Below are 20,142 nucleotides of genomic sequence, written 5' to 3' on the forward strand. Positions count from 1 at the left end.
GCACAATTCAGACGGCTCATCTCTTTACTGAGCCTGCACAGCAGCCACAGCCCGGCGCGGCCGCGGCTCGGGGAGTGTTACCAAACCCGGGCCGCTACTACCGGGCAGCGCCACGTGTGCCTTGGCTACTCCGTTGGGGGCGATGCCGGGTCGGGCTCCCGCGGCCGCTGGCCCTCGGGGCCGGACCGACACACGGACCAGGGACCGACACACGGACCCGGCCCTGCCGCGGCGCGACGCCCCTCAAGCCCGGCCCCGCCCCCGATGACCCCGCCCTCTGCCCGGGCCCGCCCCCCGGAGCCCGGGCCCGCCCTCTGCCCGCCCCCCGGAGGCTCCGCCCGGCGCGCTGAGGCCCGGCCGCCGCCAGGGGGCGCCTGCCCGCGGCCTCGCGCCGTGAGGCAGCGCGAGGCGGGGCGCGCTCCGCTCCGTGCCGCTCCCGCGCCGGGCCCGCCCCGCTGCCCATTGTCCCCGCGCCGCCCCTCGCCCCGGTGCCGGTGCTGAGTCACGGCCGGCTCGGCGCTGCCGGGGGCTGTAGGTGTCGCGGAGAGTCCCCGGCCACCGCCTGAGCAGCGCCATGGGGACCGAGGGCGCCCGTGCCCTGCTGGAACGCGCCGACACCCTCACCCTGCAGACCGGCAACCTGCTCAACTGGGGCTGCCTCCGCAAGAAGTGCCCGTCCACCCCCGGCGAGGAGGTGAGGGGCGGGCCGGAGCTTCCCTTCGGGGCGCCTCGGCGGAGGCCCGCCCTGGGGCGAGGGGCCCGGGCCGGGCCGCGGGCGGGCCGGCGGCTGAGGGAGCGCTGGGCGCCGCTCCTGGCGGTCCGAGCGTGTCCGGAGCGGGACCCGTTCCGGTGGCGCACGGCTGGCCCGGTGCCCGTCACGGCGAGGAGGGGCTCTGGCTCCCGAGCCATCCGCTTGCGGTGCCCTCGGGAGGCGGGAGATGGGAATGGAAAAACATAGTTTTGCTTGTTTGTTTTCGTGCGTTCGTTGTGTTCTGCCCTGTGGGGAGGCCGGGGCCCCCGGAAGCACTTTGCCCTGAGAAGGAGCGAGCCCAGCCTTCTGATCCCGGGAATGAAGGGATCAGAAAACCCTTACAAATTTAAGTGCTGTCTGTAATGGCAAAGGGGATCCCTTATACTTTTCTAGTTAGATAAAAGTATGCAGAGGTACGAACTTGCGTTACAGATGATGCAAGTTAATTTAATTTCTTCATAGAGGCAGATCTTGGGAAAAGTAGCGGTTGTCTTCTTTGAAGCAGAGAGCTGTCATTCTTTGTTAAGAAGTTGAAAAGAGCTTTTTAATTATCACCTTAAAAGTATTGCCTTTAGCGGTGTGTGTCAGTACTTAGAATAGTTCTCATAAAATGTCTGGAGATGCTGTGGCCATGAACTTCAGAACCACCATATTTGCTGTTTCGTCGTGGCGCAGTAATCTCAGAATGGTCACTTACTAATGAGAAAAACGATGGGTTTGGCTGTTTGTCGCTATGTAGTCACACTAGCGATAACTTAGAAGTTAGCTGGTTGCATATTAATCATGCACTAGTGGAAGAATGGTGGCAGGGAGGATGATGTAACAAGAAGGAATCATTCATCATACTCTTGTTGAGCTGTCATGTGGTTGTAATGTGACCACATAACGTTTTATTTGGCCTGGTTGTTTATTAAACATTCTGTGATCTGTGTGAAATAGGGCTGGATTCTGTAACAAAGACATAGCTGTGTCACGATGGGCACTCTTGTGTGGTGAGTTTCTGGAGGGCTGTTAAGTAAAGAGTGGCCAATGTGCATAACTAATAGTTAAGGTACTAAAATTCACTTGTTTACAGAGGAATCCACTGGCTTTCCAGAGTAGCTGTATTTCCAAAAGCAAATAAATGGGATCATTTGCAATCAGCTCCTCTCTTTGGGGTAGTCAGTTCTCAGTGGCAGAATGTAAGCTAAAATTTTGCAAACTGTGAATGCCAGTGTTAGGAGATGCAGCTGTGTTTGGAAAAGCTGATCAAAGCAGTGGAATGCGCTGCTCTTTGCACATGGCCTGAGGGCAGGGGAGTGGTGTGCTTGGGAGTCGGAGGCGGGTGCATAGGAACCGCAATAGAAATGTGTCCTGTGGCAGCTGCAAAGCAGCAGCATATAAAAATTTAGTACTGTCTCACTTGCCCCCAGAAAGGAAAAGATAACAATATAAATTGTATTAAAATCGGATTAAGAGTTATTTTATTAAAGGGTTATTGTGCTTAGCTATTTACTGGGGCGGTCAATTCTTGCCTTTTGGGTCTAGGGGTTTTTATACTGTTTTAAATGATGGAAGGAATGTATAGTATTTCTGTTCACAAAGTATTGCTCCTGTATTGTCTGATATCAGGCAGGGATGTTGACTTCTAGTTTGTGCATGGTATTAGAGCTCTCTGAGTTGGGTGTCATGGGAAATGGCTGCTTACTGGTACACAAAGTAGGTATGCACACAGTTATAAAATACACTGTGGAAAGCGAAGTAAAGCAGCAGCTGGTGCAAGTGCTCCTACCTGTGGCAGGTGGCAGTCAGACAGTACCTGTGCTTAACTCCTGGGATGGATCAGAGGGAAGCTACAGCTGCAGCACTGGTACTGTATAAAATTAGTTAGCTGCTTTAATAGTTATGTCTTACTATGTTCAAGAAAAGTCATTATCAAAATCTTAGCCGAGTTTATTTTGCATCTGTGGATGAAGGAAAAATGCAAGTGTGGCATAGGATGTGTAGGTTCCCCCTACAGTGATGGAGGACTTAAAAGCATTAGTGGTTTTGCTCAGTGGAGTAGGTAGGCAGTAAAGGGGAAGGGTTGTATGCATGTAAAAAGAGAAGGAATTAATACAATGAGTATTTAGGGGTTGATTGTCAAGTCTAATTTCTGCAGTGTCAGGGCACTTAACTGACTGCTTTGTAACTTAGGAATTTCTGCGCAAAAAACCCCAAACCACCCCATGTCTTAGCTCTTGCTTGCTTAGCATTGTACTTTCCTTTTAAGATGGCATTGGTCTGAGAAATAACTACAGTACTTGTATTACTGCTAAAACTCTGAGGAAGAGGAGAGAAAAATTTTGAGTTTGAGCAAGTTTCAGCTAGAAGCTATGAAGGAAGAATCTTCTGTGGGGTGGTGTCATTAGTTCAGCTGTGAGTCTGTCCTGCCCATCTCTGTACTGTTGTGTTTGTGTGTGGTTGGAACGTACCCACGCTTCAACATGAAAAAATGTTTTGTAGGTGCGAGACTGCATCCAGAAAACACTGACTGAGTGGAGCTCAAAGATCAGCCAAGACCAAAATCAGGTAGGAGAGGTGTTATGCATCTTATTCATCTTCCATGTGAAATCAAAGACATAAATAGTTGGTTACACTTCTAAAACTTTCTACTGAATCTTGTTCCAATAATTCTAAGCAGAAAATTGTATTTTCTATATTAGGGTCATATAAGGCCTTTCATATACGTTCATTATTTTGACGTCCCCTCAGTGATCAAGAAGCCTTGGGTTACTTGCTTTCTGTCTTTGCATTTTTCTACTATTTTTGTTTCCAACTGCAGTAAGGCACTTGCTTTTTCTTTTTTTTTTCAAATTACCTAAAAACATTCTTCAGGAGCTTACTGTCTCCTCTTGACGTTGCTCCTAAGTCTCATGTACTTACTACAGGAAACACGGGAGGTTCTGGAATGTTCTGTAGCTCAAGCTATAGAAAAAATAAATCCTGAAGAAAGGGATGAGTTGAAAGTATCAGGTAAGAACACAGTCAAAAATCCAGTATCATGGAAAGGTTTCATATGAAGTCATTAATAGGATATTCATAGATGGGGTTTTTTGCTCTCTTTTATAATTGCAGAATCAAATTACACTATTGCACACTGTTGTTCTTAAACATTGGCTAAGAAAGTCTTGAATTCATATTTCAGATTTTAAAGCATCTCAGCATTTTTCTAGTTTAACTTGCATCACCTCAAGATATTTTAAGTTTATTTTGTGAATCTTTGACATTTTTGAAGCAAAATATTACAGATAATACTGGAATTAGGAAATAGTATTGGAAGCACATTTATTTGCATAATTTTTCCAGGTTGAATATGATGAACTTGAAGGAAGCAGTCCAAACTAACTCTAGTACATTTTGAGTCTCAGTAAGTTGTGAAGAAGTCTGTTTGTTCTATTAGATTTGGGGTTCTTACACAGGTTGTTACTGTTACTGCTTCGTGTCTTGATGCTTTACAGCTTACTCTGTCCTCTGACTGGATGATTTCTTGTTCTGAGACTGCACAACATCGAAATTTAAGAGAACAGTGTCTTTATTGGGCAGTGGCCTTTCAAAAAACTGGGTTTTTTCCAATTTTTTAAGCAATTGGTGTATATTTTAAAAATCTTTTACCCAAAAACTGATTAATAGTGACTATAGGAAAAGTAAATGGCTGTATATTAGAATATCTGGCTTGTTTAGTTACTGATTACAGTTTGTTTGAAAACAGCAAAGCTTTTCATCGTTGGATCAAATTCTTCATCGATCAGAGATGCAGTTGACCTGGGTAAGTGTGGAACTCAAACTTAAGATTTCTTTTTTACTCTAGAACTTAGATGGAAAAAGTTCTAGTGTTATTTCTAAGAGGTGTATTTGGTCACTGTCACAAGTATATCCTGTTTTCCTATTAAGAGAGACTTAATCAAGTCTGTTTGCACAGTAGCTCCGTCAGTAAACTTATTAAATGGATCCACAAACTCAAATCTGATTCCTTGCTACAAGCAGAAGCAAGTTTCTGTTCTTTCACACAAAACTTGTTAAAAAGTAATTAGCATGTGATGTTTTAATAGCAGTGCTACAGCCATTCTTGCCAGTTCTTGTTAGTTGCATTTAACATCATGAACTTTGCTACTGACTGAGTAGTCTTTCAGAGATTATTTAGGAAATAAAATAATGCTGCAAGTAGCTGGTGAAATAGTTAGGTTTTACTGCAAATGCCATACAATGTCTCTGCATAAAGTTCTGTTGGCCTTAGGTAGCAGTAATTGTGAGCAGCAATGAACTTTACTGTTCTGGAAGTTTGTTGGGCTTTATGGGTGACCAAACAAGAAAGGGCCAGATACCATTATTCTCTATTGGTACCCCAGATAATAGCTTATTTATTGTAATTTTTACCACCATTTGTCAAACATACAATAATGGACTCCTCCTCTTGAAGAAAATAATTAGCTCAGCAGTTGTACTCCGTTCACTGTGCTTAAGAGGCCTCATGACTTGCATTTTTCCTAAAGCTCAGGGAGACTCCAAGACTTGCACTTTTCCCTCACACATATCAAGTGGTTTTCCTAACCCATATCCTGTACTTAAGTTATAGTTCAGGATGAAAGCTACAAATTTTAAAAGAAATTGAGGGTGAAGAAACAGAGACTTATTTGTCATCAGTGTCTTCAGAGAAAAATACAGTTTTAACATTAAAAAGGAGGGAAAAGCTTCATGCTTTTGTTCATTTTCTGATTGTTTTGTTTTTGCTTTCCCAAGACCTGAAACTGGATTGTGGTCTTCAGCTGTATTCTTGAATCTTTGCTAAAAAGGTCGTGTTATTATTCTTGACCTCAGATACACTCAGAGTTTCAAATGGTGAATGGAGAGCTAGCAGAGTGAAGCAGGAGGTGTGGTTTTTGCTAAATTTGAAGAGTCATGCTGTTACTGTTCGTATCTGATAAAAGATTTTGCAGTGTCTGTTCTTTTTCCTCAGCGTGTTCTGCCCTCGGAGTTGCTCAGTTAGACTCAGTCATTATTTCCCCACCTCCTGTTGAAGATGGAACTAACCTCTCCTTGGAATATTTGCAACCTTATTGGAAAGAACTTGAAAATCTAGTTCAAAACAAGAAGATTGTTGCCATAGGTGCCTCCGACCTAGATAAAACACTGTTAGAGCAGCTGTATCTGTGGGCACAGGTGAGAACCAACTTCCTACTCATAGTGGTTCTTAGGACAGAGTAACTGCTTGCCTACATTAATTAGTCATGCAGAATTAATTAGCCTTGCTCAGACTTCAAAGCAATGGTCAAAGACAAATTGTTCAAAGCAAAATTTCTGTTATAATAGAAGGCGTGAGGGAAACAGCTAATATAAGTACATTAGTAATTTTTTCTTATAAAAATACTTTGTTACTCAGGTGAAACCAAGTAGTAATCAGGTGAACCTAGCTTCCTGTTGTGTGATGCCACCTGATCTCACAGCATTTGCAAAAGAATGTGACATACAGCTGCTAACTCACAATGACCCCAAAGGTAAGACTTTGCTGATTAAGTTAACAGAAGACTTCTAAATGCATTTATTCGATAGAAAATCAGGGATATTCTTTTCCTGAACTTCAGAGTTTGTTATATTTGAGGCCTGAACCAAGGATTCTAAAAGTCTCTCCTTTATAAAATATTTCTGTTAAGTTACTGCTGTTGCTTCCTCCCCCCCACCCCTTCTTGAAACAGGCTTCCAGCCTTGGATAATTTTTTGAAATACTTCTTATCAGAGAAAATAAAATTAATAGAAGAACAACCTACTGAGCAATTTGTACTATGTTTATTTCTACAAAATACGGAATTAAATGTATTGCTAGTAAATGAGAAATGAAAGTGCATTTGCCTGGAACACGTGAAATAGATTACACAAAATGTTAATGGCCAGTTGATTTTTGAGTAGTTTAGTAATATTAGATCTGTAAAATTATTATGCTTTAAATAGGATTCTTTCAAAGCCTTGACTTCTTAAAATAACATTATTACAAAAAGAGTTGCAAATTCTTCACTTTTTTAATGCAATGATTTATTTGCTAAATTAATGAAGAAATTAGAGACTCTCCTTTGAGCTGTATAACTGAGTTACCAGTTCTCTACAATATTCTGGGATATAACGTTCATTTCTCTCAAACATCATCAGTCTTCTTCACTTAAGAACACTTTAAGAGAGTTGGACACTTCAATACCTTGTTGGAATAATAAAAAATCTTAATATATATTTAAGTCCTTCCCTACATTCTTGGTCATGACTAATTATTCATGATGATGCTTTTCCTTCCTTCTCCTTTCTTTCCCCTTGATCCCAAAGAAAAAAGTATGTGAAGCATTTCTTATGTCCTTCACATGAAGGACAGAAGTATGTCCTTCATAGTACCACTGTTAGAACTGATGAATTTCATCAGTGCCTCAGCTGGATTTATCACTGCTCTGGCAGCATGCAAGATGAATTTCCATTCAGTCTGACAATTTCCATTCAATTTCCAAGTCCTCTGAAGTCCAAATGCAACTTGCATTTTAATAAATAGTATCCACTGAAAGTCATGAAATTAAGGAGCAGAGGATTTGATAGAAAACAGCACGAGTTGTGATTCCTTTATGTGTTGTTTGCTCAGCCGAACTTTTCTGTAACAGTCAGCTGAAGAGTATCGAGACTATTTTTGGTGGGCGCTCCTCACCAAAGACATTGTTCTTCTGATGAACATTCCAGAGGAAACTTGGAGGATTTGTACTTGCCTTCTTTTGTTTTGTTTTGTGGCATTTAAGCCCATTTTTCTTAAAGCTTTCTGGGCTTATGGTTATTATGAGCTCCCTTTTTTATGGTTATTATGAGCTCCACAATATTATGGGAAATATTGTGAATGTTGACTTTACAGTGACTGCAGAGGTAACTCTGAATGCTCAGTACTTTGCTGATTTCAGCTTTACTCACCTCTGGTTTGTCTAGCTAGCTACTCAAATCTAATTTTCTAATGACTCTGCTGATCAATTCAATTTGATATTTCAGAGTCTCAGTTAGTTTTGTGAGAAATACTTAATGTTGCAAAAAAGTGTCCTGGAGATTTATTTGGTAATATTCAGCTGCTTTTATCCTAAATGCATTCTGGAGGAGTGAATCTGAGGGGTATATGGTACCACTTAAGATCTTGACTCTACGAAAAGGCTTTTCTTACCAAGTGTTGCTTTTTGCAGCTGTTTACATGATACTGTTTTAAGCACAAATATCCCTTTTTAACTTCAGAATTACTTTGTGAAGCAAGTTTCCAAGAAGTTCTCCAGGAAAGCATCCAGAACATGAAAGCCAACAACTGGATTCCTTTATGGCTTCTGCGGTATTCAGTCATTGTTAAAAGCAGAGGAATTATCAAGTCCAAAGGCTATATCATACAAGCTAAAAGAAATGCATCTTAAAACACTGGTTTTTTTGTTGGTGGTTTTTTTTTTTGTAAAGGCTGTTTAAATTTCTTTGGGATGGGGGAACATTGCATTTTTCATAGAAAGATTTTTACAGCATTTATAATGAACTACCAAAAGTTGTAATTATTCAGTGTGATGTCAGTAGGAGTGTCTGTAATATTCTAACACTATTTTTCTTAACTATTGATGGGTTCATTCAAAATATGAAATATTTTGGGGCTTTTTTAATTGAAGATATCTGTAGAGTAACAGTTTAAAATAATTTCCTTTTTATGACCAGTTCACTGTAAAAAATAACATTATATTTTAGCTGCCATTAGGTAGCATGGAGAAATATATATTTTTGGTTTTTTTTTAAAAACAAATTTCTCTTAAATCATACTTACCTGGTGAATACATTTCAAGCATTCAAGGACTAGCTTTTATAGAAAATTGTCATTTTTTTAATGATTCAATACCCCCAAAAATTAAGCTGTTATCTCATTATTTGATATGTATATATAGTCAAGTCAGCTATTTAATTAGTGGGCATGGGAAAATTGGTTTATTTTTAATAGAGTGGAAAAGACCCCTGTGATTTAGAAGAAAATGCATCTTCCAAATTACTTTCTGATTGTTACTTGAATTGCTTCTGGCTTCTTTGTGCCTCGATACGCTTCGTTTAGTGTTCGCACAAGTGTGATGGCATTTTTACTGTTTGAAATAGAAAATGTATCAGTAGTGAATGTTTAAAATAAGATTTGAAAACAAGCAGTGAAGAAATCTGTTCATCAAAAATTGTGCCTGTCTCCTTCTCAACTGTGGCTTGTTTTTTTGATACTTGTGAACTACGCAAGCAATTAGCCAAGTAGAATAGACAGAAATGCTGATGCTGTTCACTAAAATTAATTACTTCTTGTGAGGTTGCCTGGGAAACTTGTTGCTTGAGGGCCACTCAGAAAAGATGAAGCAAGGCTTAGCCTGAAGTTAGGTATCTTTCTGCTTAGCAGCAGATTAGCACATTGGTTTTTTAACCCCAGAGAGATTGCTGCAGCTAAGGCAAGGCTTTTGGTTTAATGTAGTCCTTCTGTCAAAAAGGCCTTTTCCTTTCCTTGGCCTTTAAATGAGAGTAGATACCTAAAGTTCAACTTGTAGTTTAGCAGGAACTTTGATACCAAGTGTCTAAAACAGTAAATTACATTTTGATTTCAGACAGGGGCATGGCCTCATACTGGTGGTAGTCATTAACTTTGTTGTACATATTTTGAGATTTGGACTGTAAGGGAATGACTTTTCACCAACGTCTTTTAAATTCTTCATAGAGGCAGCAAGTGGAATTTGAATGCCTGTAGGTAGTGCCTGGAGTGTCAGCTGCCTATAATCCATTCCACTATGTTTAATGATTAAGGTTTTTCATGGTACCTTAGTCCTCAAATATTGTTTTTGTAGTGGCAAATAGCAGGAAATTTTCTTGGCATCTTCAGTTCTCTTGACAAATGAGACAAACAGGGAATTGAAACTAGTAATGCATCAATAAAAGTTTGGATGTTTTTCTCTTAATAAAAATGAAGTGTTTTTTTTTAATGTTGGGCCACTGTGCATCAGAGTTCAAAATTACCTTAGTTTAATTTTAAACTTCCCTACTAGCTCTGTGCTGTGTGCTTATGATTTAACCACTACCTGTAATCTCTTTGTATTTGACTGAATCTGTACCTTACCAGACTTGCGGGTGTGCTCAGGTTTTTATATTGAAATGCTACAAAACAGGAACTGTGCTAACCCCATGTAAAGGCTGCTCTAATGGGATGATTTATTTCCTTTCTGTAAACTGCTGATAGTTTGCTTGCTGTAGAAAAGTACCTTCTAAGACGTGGCATTTCTAGATTCACCAATAGCATAATACTTTATCAAATTATCACATTATCTCATTCATTTGGTTTGCATCAAGATGGGCGAGAGGGGATTTCCTTCCATGAGAAACCTGAAAGTCTAAGTAAAATTTGAAACCCCCGTAGGCATTTTGGTGCAACATTTTACACTTTTCCAAGTGCCTGCGCCCCGGGACTCCACGCGTCGCGGGGCCGCCCGCACCCTTCTTCCTGCTGCGGGCCCGGAAGGGCGGGCGGCAGGACGGAAGGAAGGAAGGAGGGCAGGGAGGAAGGGGCGGGCTCGGCGGCAGCAGCAGCAGCAGCAGCATGGTGAACACCCGGCGGGCGGCGGCGCGGCGCCGGGAGCCCGGGCCGCGGGCAGGCGGCGGCGGCAGCAGCCCCGGCGATGGCGATGCCGATCCCGCCGGTGCTGCGGAGGTGAGCGGAGCCGGGAGCGGGGCGGGCGGGCGGTGCAGCCTCCGCTCGGGGCGCGGCCGCGGGGCCGGAGGGGCGGTGGCGGTGTCGGTGCGCCCGCCGTGCCCGTGCCTGCAGCCGCCGGAGGTCATTGGACCATTTAGCTTTGGCACTTAGAGGTAGGCTTATTTTATTTGCATGACAGATGTTTTAGCGTTGTTTCTGTCACTTAAAATAATACTTAGCAGATCATACCTTGTTTTGCGATTGCTGAGAGGCCAGCGTGTTCGTAGACCTAAAATTGGTTTTGGACACCATTTTGGGGCACATTTTGATAGTTGATAGTGTTTAGTGGCTTATAGTTGAGGAAGTCTTTGAATATTTCTGAACGTTTTTCCTGGATTTGCTTCCCCTGACAACTTGACAGAACTTTTTGGAATTAGGAGATACTTGTTTATATTTCTTAAAGGATGTGTATGTTTCTTCTCCTGCCCTGACCAAAATACAGTAGAGATAAACAAGGGATGGTTTGTTAAGGCTTCTTCCACATAGGTAGGGCTACACAGAGATGCATGTTGTGAGTTTAAGTAGATTTGTTTTAAAAGTTTGCTAGCGATTTTTATAGCATTCTTTTTATGTATTTATTTTATCTGTCAATACCATATATTTTTTTATTCCTTTTCTAGGTGGGATCTGCTGCAATTAGTACTCCTGTGGCTAGGAGGATGACCAGAAGAACTAAATCAGCTCATAAGCCAGAGGTGATTCAGGAATGTCCGTTTGAAGAGTTGGAACATGCAGAAATGAAATCAGATGTCAGTGATAGCCCAGAGATGCAGATCACTAGGAATGAGAACACAGCTGTCCCATCAGCACAATCAGTTGCTGAGCCACAAGTTGATGGTTATGTGTCAGAAGCAGAATCAAACTGCTCTTCTGTATCCAGTCTCCAGACACCTTTGTTTGTAAGAGTAACACGGAGGCGACAAATTGTAATTCCTTATCAACCAGATTCTGCTGACAAAAAAAGACATGACAGTACAGCTTTTGTAAATAAGTTAAGTAGGATTCAGGATGAAGATGATGTCTCTGAAGCTGAGTCTTGTTCCTCTGCTGTTTCTGGTGTCCAGATGCTTAATGTTCCCACAAGTACAAGGAGCAGACAAAGTAAAAAGAAATTGCAGCCACACAGAGTTCCTGAAGCCCAGAGTGAAAATACTTCTGATGCAGAATCATGTTGCCCAAGTTCTCTTGTGGAACCATGTGCCACTCCAAAACGAATTACTAGGAGCATGCAAATGAAATCACAAGCAGAAAATACTAAGCAGACCGAGAAAAAAAATAGATTTGTTTCGGAGGATGAGAATTTAATTGAGGACATTGTTAAATCTGATCCCATCATAATTTCTGATTCTAGGCCTAGTGCAGAACTTGTCAATGATACAGAAAATGCTTCCATTCTTATTGATGATAATAAAGAACCCAGTTCACCTAAAGGCAAATGTGCTAATGCAACCTGGAGTGAAGATGCAAAAGAAGAGATTTTAAATGATGTGGCATCCAGTCCTACAAAAACAAAACAAAGTGACACTAAATCACCTGTGAAAAAAACAAAAAAAAATACACAGTCTGTTGAGACAGACCATTCAGATACAATATGTGGCCAAATACAAGAAGATCACAGTAAAATACTTGCAAGGAAGGGGAAATTGGAGCATGTGTCTGTTTCTTTGACAGACTGCATGAGTCCCAAACAATTCCTAGAATCCCAAGGACAAGTAACACCAAATGAAAGTAAAAAAATTACAGAATGTGAAAGAGCAGATGCTGAGGCAGATGCACAGCAGTCTTTCTCATGTGATGATAAATTAAGGAAGAGTAAGCAAGCAAGTGCAGTGAGCAGCCCATCAATGGACATGGCTGTTGCCCAGACAACTGAAAGCATTGGTAAGAGCAGGATGCTTAAAATTGGTGTAGACAGTGGTGACAACCAAACAGAAGAAAATGAGGTATCACACAGCAGTGAAAAACCAAGCAGTGATAATAACTCCCTTGCATTGTTTCTGAGCAACAGTGAAAGTGATGACTCTGAAAATAGCGATGTGGCAGACATAGATACAGTTGATGAGAATCTGTGTTATAAAAAGTCAGATGAGAAAACTCCTTCCTTCAAAAAATCTCTAAAAAGTGGTTCACTGCACGTTGAAGGTCTTTTTGTAATTGATACTGAGCCTGGCATGAGTTCCAGCCAGAACTATTATCTGGATGATGTAGACCAAGACAGTGATGCTAAAAGTGAGCATGAAGGAGGTGAAAAAGATAAAGAATCAGACTTAGAAGAGGATGAAGAGGAATTGATAGATGAAGATGAAAAAGATGAAGATGATGATCTGTTGAAAAATAAGGTTGATGTGTAAGTATCTTACTAGGAATAGCTAAAGAATCTGCATTTCATTTAAGAATATGCACATTAAGTGCAGAATAAATAAGGGACTAGTCTTATCACATATGTCATGTTGCTGCAGAAAATGGTGTTGCACATATAAAATATGAATATGGTCCACAAATTTAGGTTTCGGGATGATTTTCAGTTTTGAATATAGTAGGAACAGAAATCTGAAATTTTTTTGGCATTTGGAGGCCTTGTATGTGTTCAGCCTAGAAAACAATGTGGAACTGATCATGCTGACTGAATTGGTTATTCAGGTCACAGTTTTGTTAATTTTTTTTCCAGTTGGAATGTAGATAACGAAAGGTCCAGCAAATTCCTTACACATTGCCTAATTAGATAATGCTTTTTAAATAGTTGCATATAATTTTATATGTCAGTTGTTGCTGTGCTGTGGATGGTGACTCTTCAGGTGAAACCTAGGATGGAATCAGAATAATTTAGGTGGAGTGATACTTCTTGAATTCTTGTAGTCCAGCTGGTGCTAAAATCCCTTCTTGTGTTTAAAGCAATGAATTCTGTTTTCTTCATACTTTTTATTAAGAGTTATAGTATTTTTGCTATCAATATGTTTGGGGTTTTTCTCTTTAGCTAGCAAGCTTGTCAGAATATAAAAGGATGCTAATCATGAGTTCTTCTGGCAAGGTTAAGCAAATTTAAGAATTCTGTTATACAGAAGATAATATATAAGATGAGAGTCCAGCATTAGAGTTAATATGAAAAATTTTGTGGAAGTTATTCCACAGGTTTTTTTTAATAATAAGTCTTATTTCATATAATGGCATGAATTCTCCTGCACCTGTTATTTCAAAACTACATAATCTAGATAACAACACTTAAAATCATTGCAGAACTGAACCTAATTGGGAAAAATAAAAAAAATATTTTTTTCTGTTACTCTTCCTCAGGACAGTAGAAGGTTTAGCTGCATGCATGTTACAATGTTCTAATAATTAACTATTTCTTTTTTAGTTTACATCTTTCCAGTAGCATAGATCCTGGTTTGAATATCAAGAAGCTTGGAGGTCTGTATATCAGTTTTGATGCAAAAAATCAGAAGCCTAGATCAAGTGCAATTGAACCACAGAAGAAGAAGAAGGACCAGGTAATATGTTTACAGTTATTTAGTTATCTGTGACTATAGTAACACAAAGATATTAATCTAAGAAGGTTGGTTAGTTTGATTTTAAAGAAGTATAATTTTCATGGTTCATTGAGAGCTTACATTCTCTTTGACCAGTGTAGTTTTACATTTGCTTTTAATCGTGAAAGTTTAAATATACCTGACTTATCAGAAACTGAAAAACAGTGCAAATTCTAGCATTACCTTGTAAAATAAACTAAAGTTGATTATACCTGGAGTTTTGCCTAATGATACACAAGCTTAAGGTCTGCTGACAAGATATTTAGTCCATAGCCAGAATGAATTTCAGTAAATAAGAGTCTATACCCTAGTATGGACTTAGCAGGTTTTTTTTCAAAAGCACCCTTTGAAGTAAAGGGTATGTGTTCTTTTTGTTGAGACTTTTCTTTGGCTCATCCACAATAGTCCTCTTTACTCCAGAGGATTTGCTGTCTCACCTCCTCCTGGGCAAGTCAGCTGCTTTCTGTTGTTGTCCAGTGTTCTGTTTTGAAGATCCTTACTGCTAATGTATTGCATTAGAATGCTTGTTAGATTCTGCATGATTCCTTCAGTAGGTTCTGTAACTACAGTTAAGCAGTAAAATTGGTATCAATGAGGTGGCCCTCTAATGTTCAAAAAAATTCTTACAGCTCTTGCAGAAGAGTGTAATAACTCCAGACTTTGAAAGAAAGGAATGTGTCCCACCCTACAGGGAGTCACTTCACCAGCTGAAGAAACAGCGCAGGGTAAGTGAAGAGCTGGTAATGCCTCAGATAATGAAACAAGGTGTGGTGGAAAGCTGCGTGCTGGGACCCTGAGCATATCCAGGCCTCACTGGAAATGGAGGGATGAGCTGCAGTTTATTAGGGTCTTCTTTGAGCTGGCCTGTGAAAAGTCATCCTTTCAGTCACAAGCATAGTGAAGTTAATGGTTATAGGCTCAGTACAAATCTGTCATTGATGCAGTACTGATAACCTCCTTTATAATAATCATAAAATACGTGCTTTAGGGGTACATATTTACATTCTAAATGCTTTATCTGTCTTTTGTAGGGAGGAGTTCCCTTTTCTGTCCCTCCTAGTTACTGAATGCAAATTCATTGTTCTTGGTATTGCATCCTAGGCAGAGCGAGAGAAAACAACAGGTGATGGCTGGTTTGGTATGAAAGCCCCAGAAATCACAAGTGAACTGAAAAATGATCTGAAAGTTTTGAAGATGAGAGCTTCGTTGGACCCTAAGCATTTCTATAAGAAGAATGACAGAGATGGTCTGCCCAAGTACTTCCAGGTAAGGAAGCAGCAGAAGGTGGCATTGTACTGCTGAAGTTTAAGGATACCTAATAATGCCTATTTCGTAGGTAGCTTCTGTGTTAATTTCATATCTTAATTATGAAAGTGTTTTGATTGCTTGGCTGGAGTTTGCAACTGCTTAACTTTGTGTTACATATGTATATGTGCTGTCGATGTTTTTAGCTTTGGCTGATCTCATAGAAATGAACAAATATCTTACTGAATCCATATTTTGAACCCTCAGGGGACTAGATTTTCTCTGCTTTTTTGGAGTACTGGCCTTTGTAAACAAGTATGTAGAAAATAATTGGCTTTTATTTTCTTACTAGCTAATACAGTTTAAATGGAGACAGCTGCCTTTGTGATAAGCTGAAATTTTTGCTGCTTGTAGCTCTCAGCTTTGAAATTGTTCGTATCAATAAAGAAATTACTGGGTAAGCTCTAGAAATAGGCCTCCAGAAACTTTGAATAGTTAGCATGCTTGAGGAAAGGTTTTCATTTCTCAAAATATTACCACTTCACTCTGAAGTGTCCAGGGTGTTATATATTGTGAAATTAGAGAAACTTGGACTGAAGTGTTCCACATAAGTGTTCCAGACAGGTTAATTTTCACTGCATGACACATGTACTGTGTGTATCTTTACTGCTGACCTGAGCCATGAGAGCTGACTGACATGCTGGTTGGGAAAATGGGATGTGTTTCAGGATGAGGCCCTTGTATTAGGGCCATGCAGCCCTGATGCAGCCCTGATACAGCTGCTGTGCAGTCATCTAGCAAAACCACCAGGAGGAGGGACTGGAAGAGGTTTAAGGTGGTCATAAAGGTTCCTTTCCCCTTATGTTTAAAATGTTTACAAGTTAGGAACTTTAATGAATTAAAGTGTTGATACAGCAGTCCAGCATTGAAAATGTACAGTCTTAAAGCTCAGGCCTTCCTCTCTGCACTATGCAAGGAGACCAAAAGGGACTCTGCATATAAAACATGACATATTTATTTTGGTCTTTTGCACTTCTATTAGGCAGCTGTCATTCTCATCTGCTCTATAGGTGTCTTCACACTTGTTGCTGGGGATTTAAAAAAAAGGCAAAATAATCAACATCTTGCTGTTCATGTACAGTAAGAATGTTTTCATTTTTGTTTCCTAGGTTGGAACTGTAGTTGATTCTCCCATAGACTTTTATCACAGTCGAATCCCTAAGAAGCAGAGGAAGAGAACAATTGTGGAGGAGCTGCTTGCAGATTCAGAGTTCAGAAGGTATTTAAAAGTAGTTCTTTAATTCTAATATCCTACGTAAAAGAGGATTATTTTTAACTCTATAGCCTTTTCTTGTTTTATTCAGCTTGTAGGGTGGTTTTTAATACTTCAAAGAAAAATTTTTAGTCTTTTAGCATTTCCATAGTACTGCAGTTTAGAAGGTCTACGGAACCTTTACCTAAGGGTACAATTAGAATGAGATAGTGTATATTTCATCTTCATTAAAGGATTTTATCCAACTTCAGCCATCTATTCACTTCATCCAACTATTGGCAGCCACTCTTCAAGACTGATTATTTTTTCTTGGCATAATTGAAAGAAAAGAGCAGTCTGTAATTCTGTGAATGTTGATATTATTTCATTTTATAAATACATCAGTCTGCCACCTGTCATGGGAATCAAAATTGTGCCAGCAGGCTTACCTGAATATTATGATTGGATTCATTAATGTCTGCACATCTTACAGTTTTTGGAGTAGATCATTTCGTTGGTCCATTTTGGTATTGGTTATTACATGATGTTAATACTCACTTCTCCTTTTATATGTTTTCTTTGAAGTGGTACATGGTTTGGGATTATAGAGTTAATTTTGTCAGACTTGTAAATTTAACTATAATGTTGGGAAGGCAAGTTTACTGCATCTATTTCTTAAGTAGCTTTCTGATTTGACCTGATTTATTAGATATTTATTAGCAAGGAGTTTTAAAAATTAATGTATTTGAAATTTGATCAATTAATTTATGTTGTGCCTAATTAAGGGCTTTAATCATATACTTCAGCATTAGTGCAGATATTTGTCAGATTTTGGTGTTGCATTTAAAGCCTCAGCAGTACTCAGTGTGCAGTGTCTGTGGTGCTCATCACTGCAGGTACACAACAGTCTGTTAGAGGAGCTCACATTCAGCAATTACCCTGCTTGTTGCTGAGTATTCACCTCATCTCAGTTGTCCATCTGCAGTAGAGTAAGGTTTATTATCCTGAGTGTGGTGAGAAGGCACTATAAAATGGCTGTAGTTTCTTCATGGTATTGTGGAAATGGCTGAGTCTTCCCCTTGTGAGCAGTAGCAGTGTTTCAGCCAGCTGTCCAAAATGTGACTGCATATGTAATGAGGACACCCTCCCTCCCCCAACCAAAATTAATTACAAAATTCAACAGAATTTACTTCCAAAGCAAATTTACCTGCATTTATCATTGATCCAACTGCTGACTCCCTTTACTTATGCATAAATGTATGAATGAAAGAAACTGATTCAGAAAAGATGAGGAAACTCAGTTTGGCAAATAATGTGCATAGAGTACTGTCCATGTTATCTTTTCCTGAACTTTGGTTTGCCGTGCTTAAAAGTAAATTATCTATTTTGTTCAGATATAATAAAAAGAAGTATCAGGAGATCATGAGTGAAAAAGCAGCTTTTGCAGCAGGGAAGAGGAATCGGAAGAAGAAGAAATTTCACAATTAAGAATTGAAGAAAAATCACAAGCTGGAACAACTTGTTTGTTATAAAACTTTCTTACAGAATGCTTTGGTTGTGGTGTTGTGTTTGGTTTCTTTTAAGATTGCAGGTGAGATGCAAATTGAGGTTTAGGGAAATTTTTGCTGTGAGAATAAAGCTAGGAAACTTTAGCAAATTATCAAGTATCTCAATTTAAATTCATTTCAATTTTAAAATTGCTATTTCTTTTGATTAATATTTATGTAAAGAGATAATGATATGAAAGCATATATTAAATCTGAGTAAAAAATTCAGCTTCACAGATTGTGGTCTTCTCAGGCTTCAGACTTCACATCAATTAATTAGTAAATTCAGTTTAAAGTTATATGCATAATTTATCTTGGCACATATTGTGTGCTAGAATATATTTTTCCTTGACTTGTCAGAGGTGCTGCTGGCCAAAACTGTAATGGAAAGTATTGAAAAATGGTTTGGTTGTGAAGGGTTTATTTCAACACTGACCATAATGGTATAGAGAATGTCCTGGAATTCAGTGCCTACACATACACTTTTATATTTATGTGTGTATACATTATTATATATATATATATATTATTTAGAAGAGACAAATTACATATTATTTAATAAATAATATAAGTAAGTAATATGTAAGTAATATAACTCAGATTTTAACAATCATATTTTGTTTTTATTAATTTTTACCATTTAATTATTGTCTAATGATATTTTTGGAAATAACATTGGCATCCATTATGTAGGGTGTGTTGTGGAGATTGTCTGTTAGCTGCCCTGGAATAGCTCAAGCTGAACAAATAGAGTGAGTCTGGAAGGCCTCTGCTGCCACTGCAGAGCCACAGATGTCACTGGCTCAGTTCCCCTTCAGTGACAGTTCACGACCATCACTTGAGTGTCAGAACTGCTGCAGTGTTTGGTTGGTTTTTAATGACCTGCTCATTATTGCTGTTACAGTTAGGGTAACTTGGTTACTGCCCTGAGGTACAGAAAAGATGGATAGTAGAAGAAATTAAACTGGCACTACATTGTCTTAGGTGGATTGGGTGATTAGGATGTAGAAGTCACTGTCAGAGCACCAGTGGTTGATTGTTTCCTTGCCACAAGAACACCGAAGCTTAAAGGTTGCAGATCTTAAGCAAGGAATGCTTAACTATGTTCTTGACTAATGTTTAACCATCAAGTTTTCTACTGAGAATTAGTTTTTTTAAGGATTAGTTATTTATGATTAAATGAGCATTGTGGTATGTATTGACCACCAACTGATGCTTGAAAGAAATTTTCCTCAGATCCTTTAGGGTGTTTTTTATCATTCCAACGTTGTCCATAATGTTGTACTGCCAGAAACAGACAGGAATCTAGAGTCCTTAAGAAGTCTTCATGGCCTGGAGATGAATGGTGTCAAAGTAAAGTGAATTAATTGGGAAATATTAAACAAGTACAAGTAGAACCACCTGTCCCTAGGTCTCAGTTAATATGCACAGACTATTTTAATGCAATTACATTTAGGCCAGTATCTCAATTTCCAGTAAATGACAAAAAAGCCAATAAAAACAGCTAGGTGTCATGTTCTCTGGCTGAGACATGGAGGCACAAAAAAATGTAAACTGAACACTGAGAAGAAAACAAGGCATCACAGTACATGTCATTCTGTTGCATCCTGGGGTGTTCCAAATGCAACTATGCAAAAGCATCTTGCAAGTCTGAAAGACTTTAAGACAGACATGCAAGCTGTGGTGTTACACAGCAAGCAACAACTCTGTGCCTGTTGCTTGGGCTGCTCAATAGCTACAGCAGTTACTTCATATGCAGCATAGCTACAAGGGGATTTGGCTTGTGCTCTGTATCCTTTCCTTTGATTCTTCTAATCCCTTCTGTTTCCCCCACCTGTGCCCAGAAAGTGCCCGTGTTGTGTGCAGAGGGGTGGGATGTGCAGTATTCCAGGACTGCAGAGGGTGGGATGTGCTGTGTTCTAGGGCTGCAGGGGGTGGGATGTGCTGTGTTCTAGGGCTGCAGAGTGGGATGTGCTGTGTCCCAGGGCTGCAGAGTGGGATGTGCTGTGTTCTAGGGCTGCAGAGGGTGGGATGTGCTGTGTCCCAGGCTGCAGAGTGGG

The 20,142-nt window shown here is 39.9% G+C and overlaps 2 protein-coding genes across 2 annotated transcripts; both read left to right on the forward strand.

Annotated features, from left to right (window-relative positions):
* The first annotated feature begins 518 nt into the window (after positions 1 to 518).
* On the forward strand, positions 519 to 10,223 carry GCLM (glutamate-cysteine ligase modifier subunit). The gene is made up of 7 exons (XM_054285791.1): positions 519 to 694; positions 3,236 to 3,301; positions 3,661 to 3,745; positions 4,482 to 4,538; positions 5,727 to 5,929; positions 6,150 to 6,264; positions 8,009 to 10,223. The coding sequence occupies exons 1-7, from the start codon at positions 575 to 577 to the stop codon at positions 8,176 to 8,178; spliced, it is 816 nt and encodes a 271-aa protein (XP_054141766.1). The 5' UTR covers positions 519 to 574; the 3' UTR covers positions 8,179 to 10,223.
* Positions 10,224 to 10,358: 135 nt separating this feature from the next.
* On the forward strand, positions 10,359 to 18,195 carry DNTTIP2 (deoxynucleotidyltransferase terminal interacting protein 2). The gene is made up of 7 exons (XM_054285776.1): positions 10,359 to 10,469; positions 11,132 to 12,858; positions 13,867 to 13,999; positions 14,668 to 14,763; positions 15,140 to 15,304; positions 16,453 to 16,562; positions 17,930 to 18,195. Exons 1-7 carry the CDS (start codon positions 10,359 to 10,361, stop codon positions 18,021 to 18,023), a joined length of 2,436 nt encoding a protein of 811 aa, XP_054141751.1. The 3' UTR covers positions 18,024 to 18,195.
* Positions 18,196 to 20,142: the final 1,947 nt, after the last annotated feature.

This window comes from Melozone crissalis, unplaced genomic scaffold, assembly GCF_028551555.1.
Source record: "Melozone crissalis strain CALT ecotype California unplaced genomic scaffold, PUWL_Pcris_2 ptg000045l_1, whole genome shotgun sequence".
Taxonomy (NCBI): domain Eukaryota; kingdom Metazoa; phylum Chordata; class Aves; order Passeriformes; family Passerellidae; genus Melozone; species Melozone crissalis.

What these genes read in the sequence shown, in the direction of transcription:
- GCLM (XM_054285791.1), top strand. Translation starts at nt 575, where the DNA reads ATGGGGACCGAGGGCGCCCGTGCCCTGCTGGAACGCGCCGACACCCTC. An exon ending in CAGAGATGCAGTTGACCTGG is followed by an intron (nt 4,539 to 5,726) that starts GTAAGTGTGGAA and finishes CTTTTTCCTCAG; the next exon opens with CGTGTTCTGCCCTCGGAGTT. An exon ending in AACTCACAATGACCCCAAAG is followed by an intron (nt 6,265 to 8,008) that starts GTAAGACTTTGC and finishes TTTTAACTTCAG; the next exon opens with AATTACTTTGTGAAGCAAGT.
- DNTTIP2 (XM_054285776.1), top strand. Translation starts at nt 10,359, where the DNA reads ATGGTGAACACCCGGCGGGCGGCGGCGCGGCGCCGGGAGCCCGGGCCG. An exon ending in TTGAAAAATAAGGTTGATGT is followed by an intron (nt 12,859 to 13,866) that starts GTAAGTATCTTA and finishes TTTCTTTTTTAG; the next exon opens with TTTACATCTTTCCAGTAGCA. An exon ending in AGAAGAAGAAGAAGGACCAG is followed by an intron (nt 14,000 to 14,667) that starts GTAATATGTTTA and finishes AAATTCTTACAG; the next exon opens with CTCTTGCAGAAGAGTGTAAT.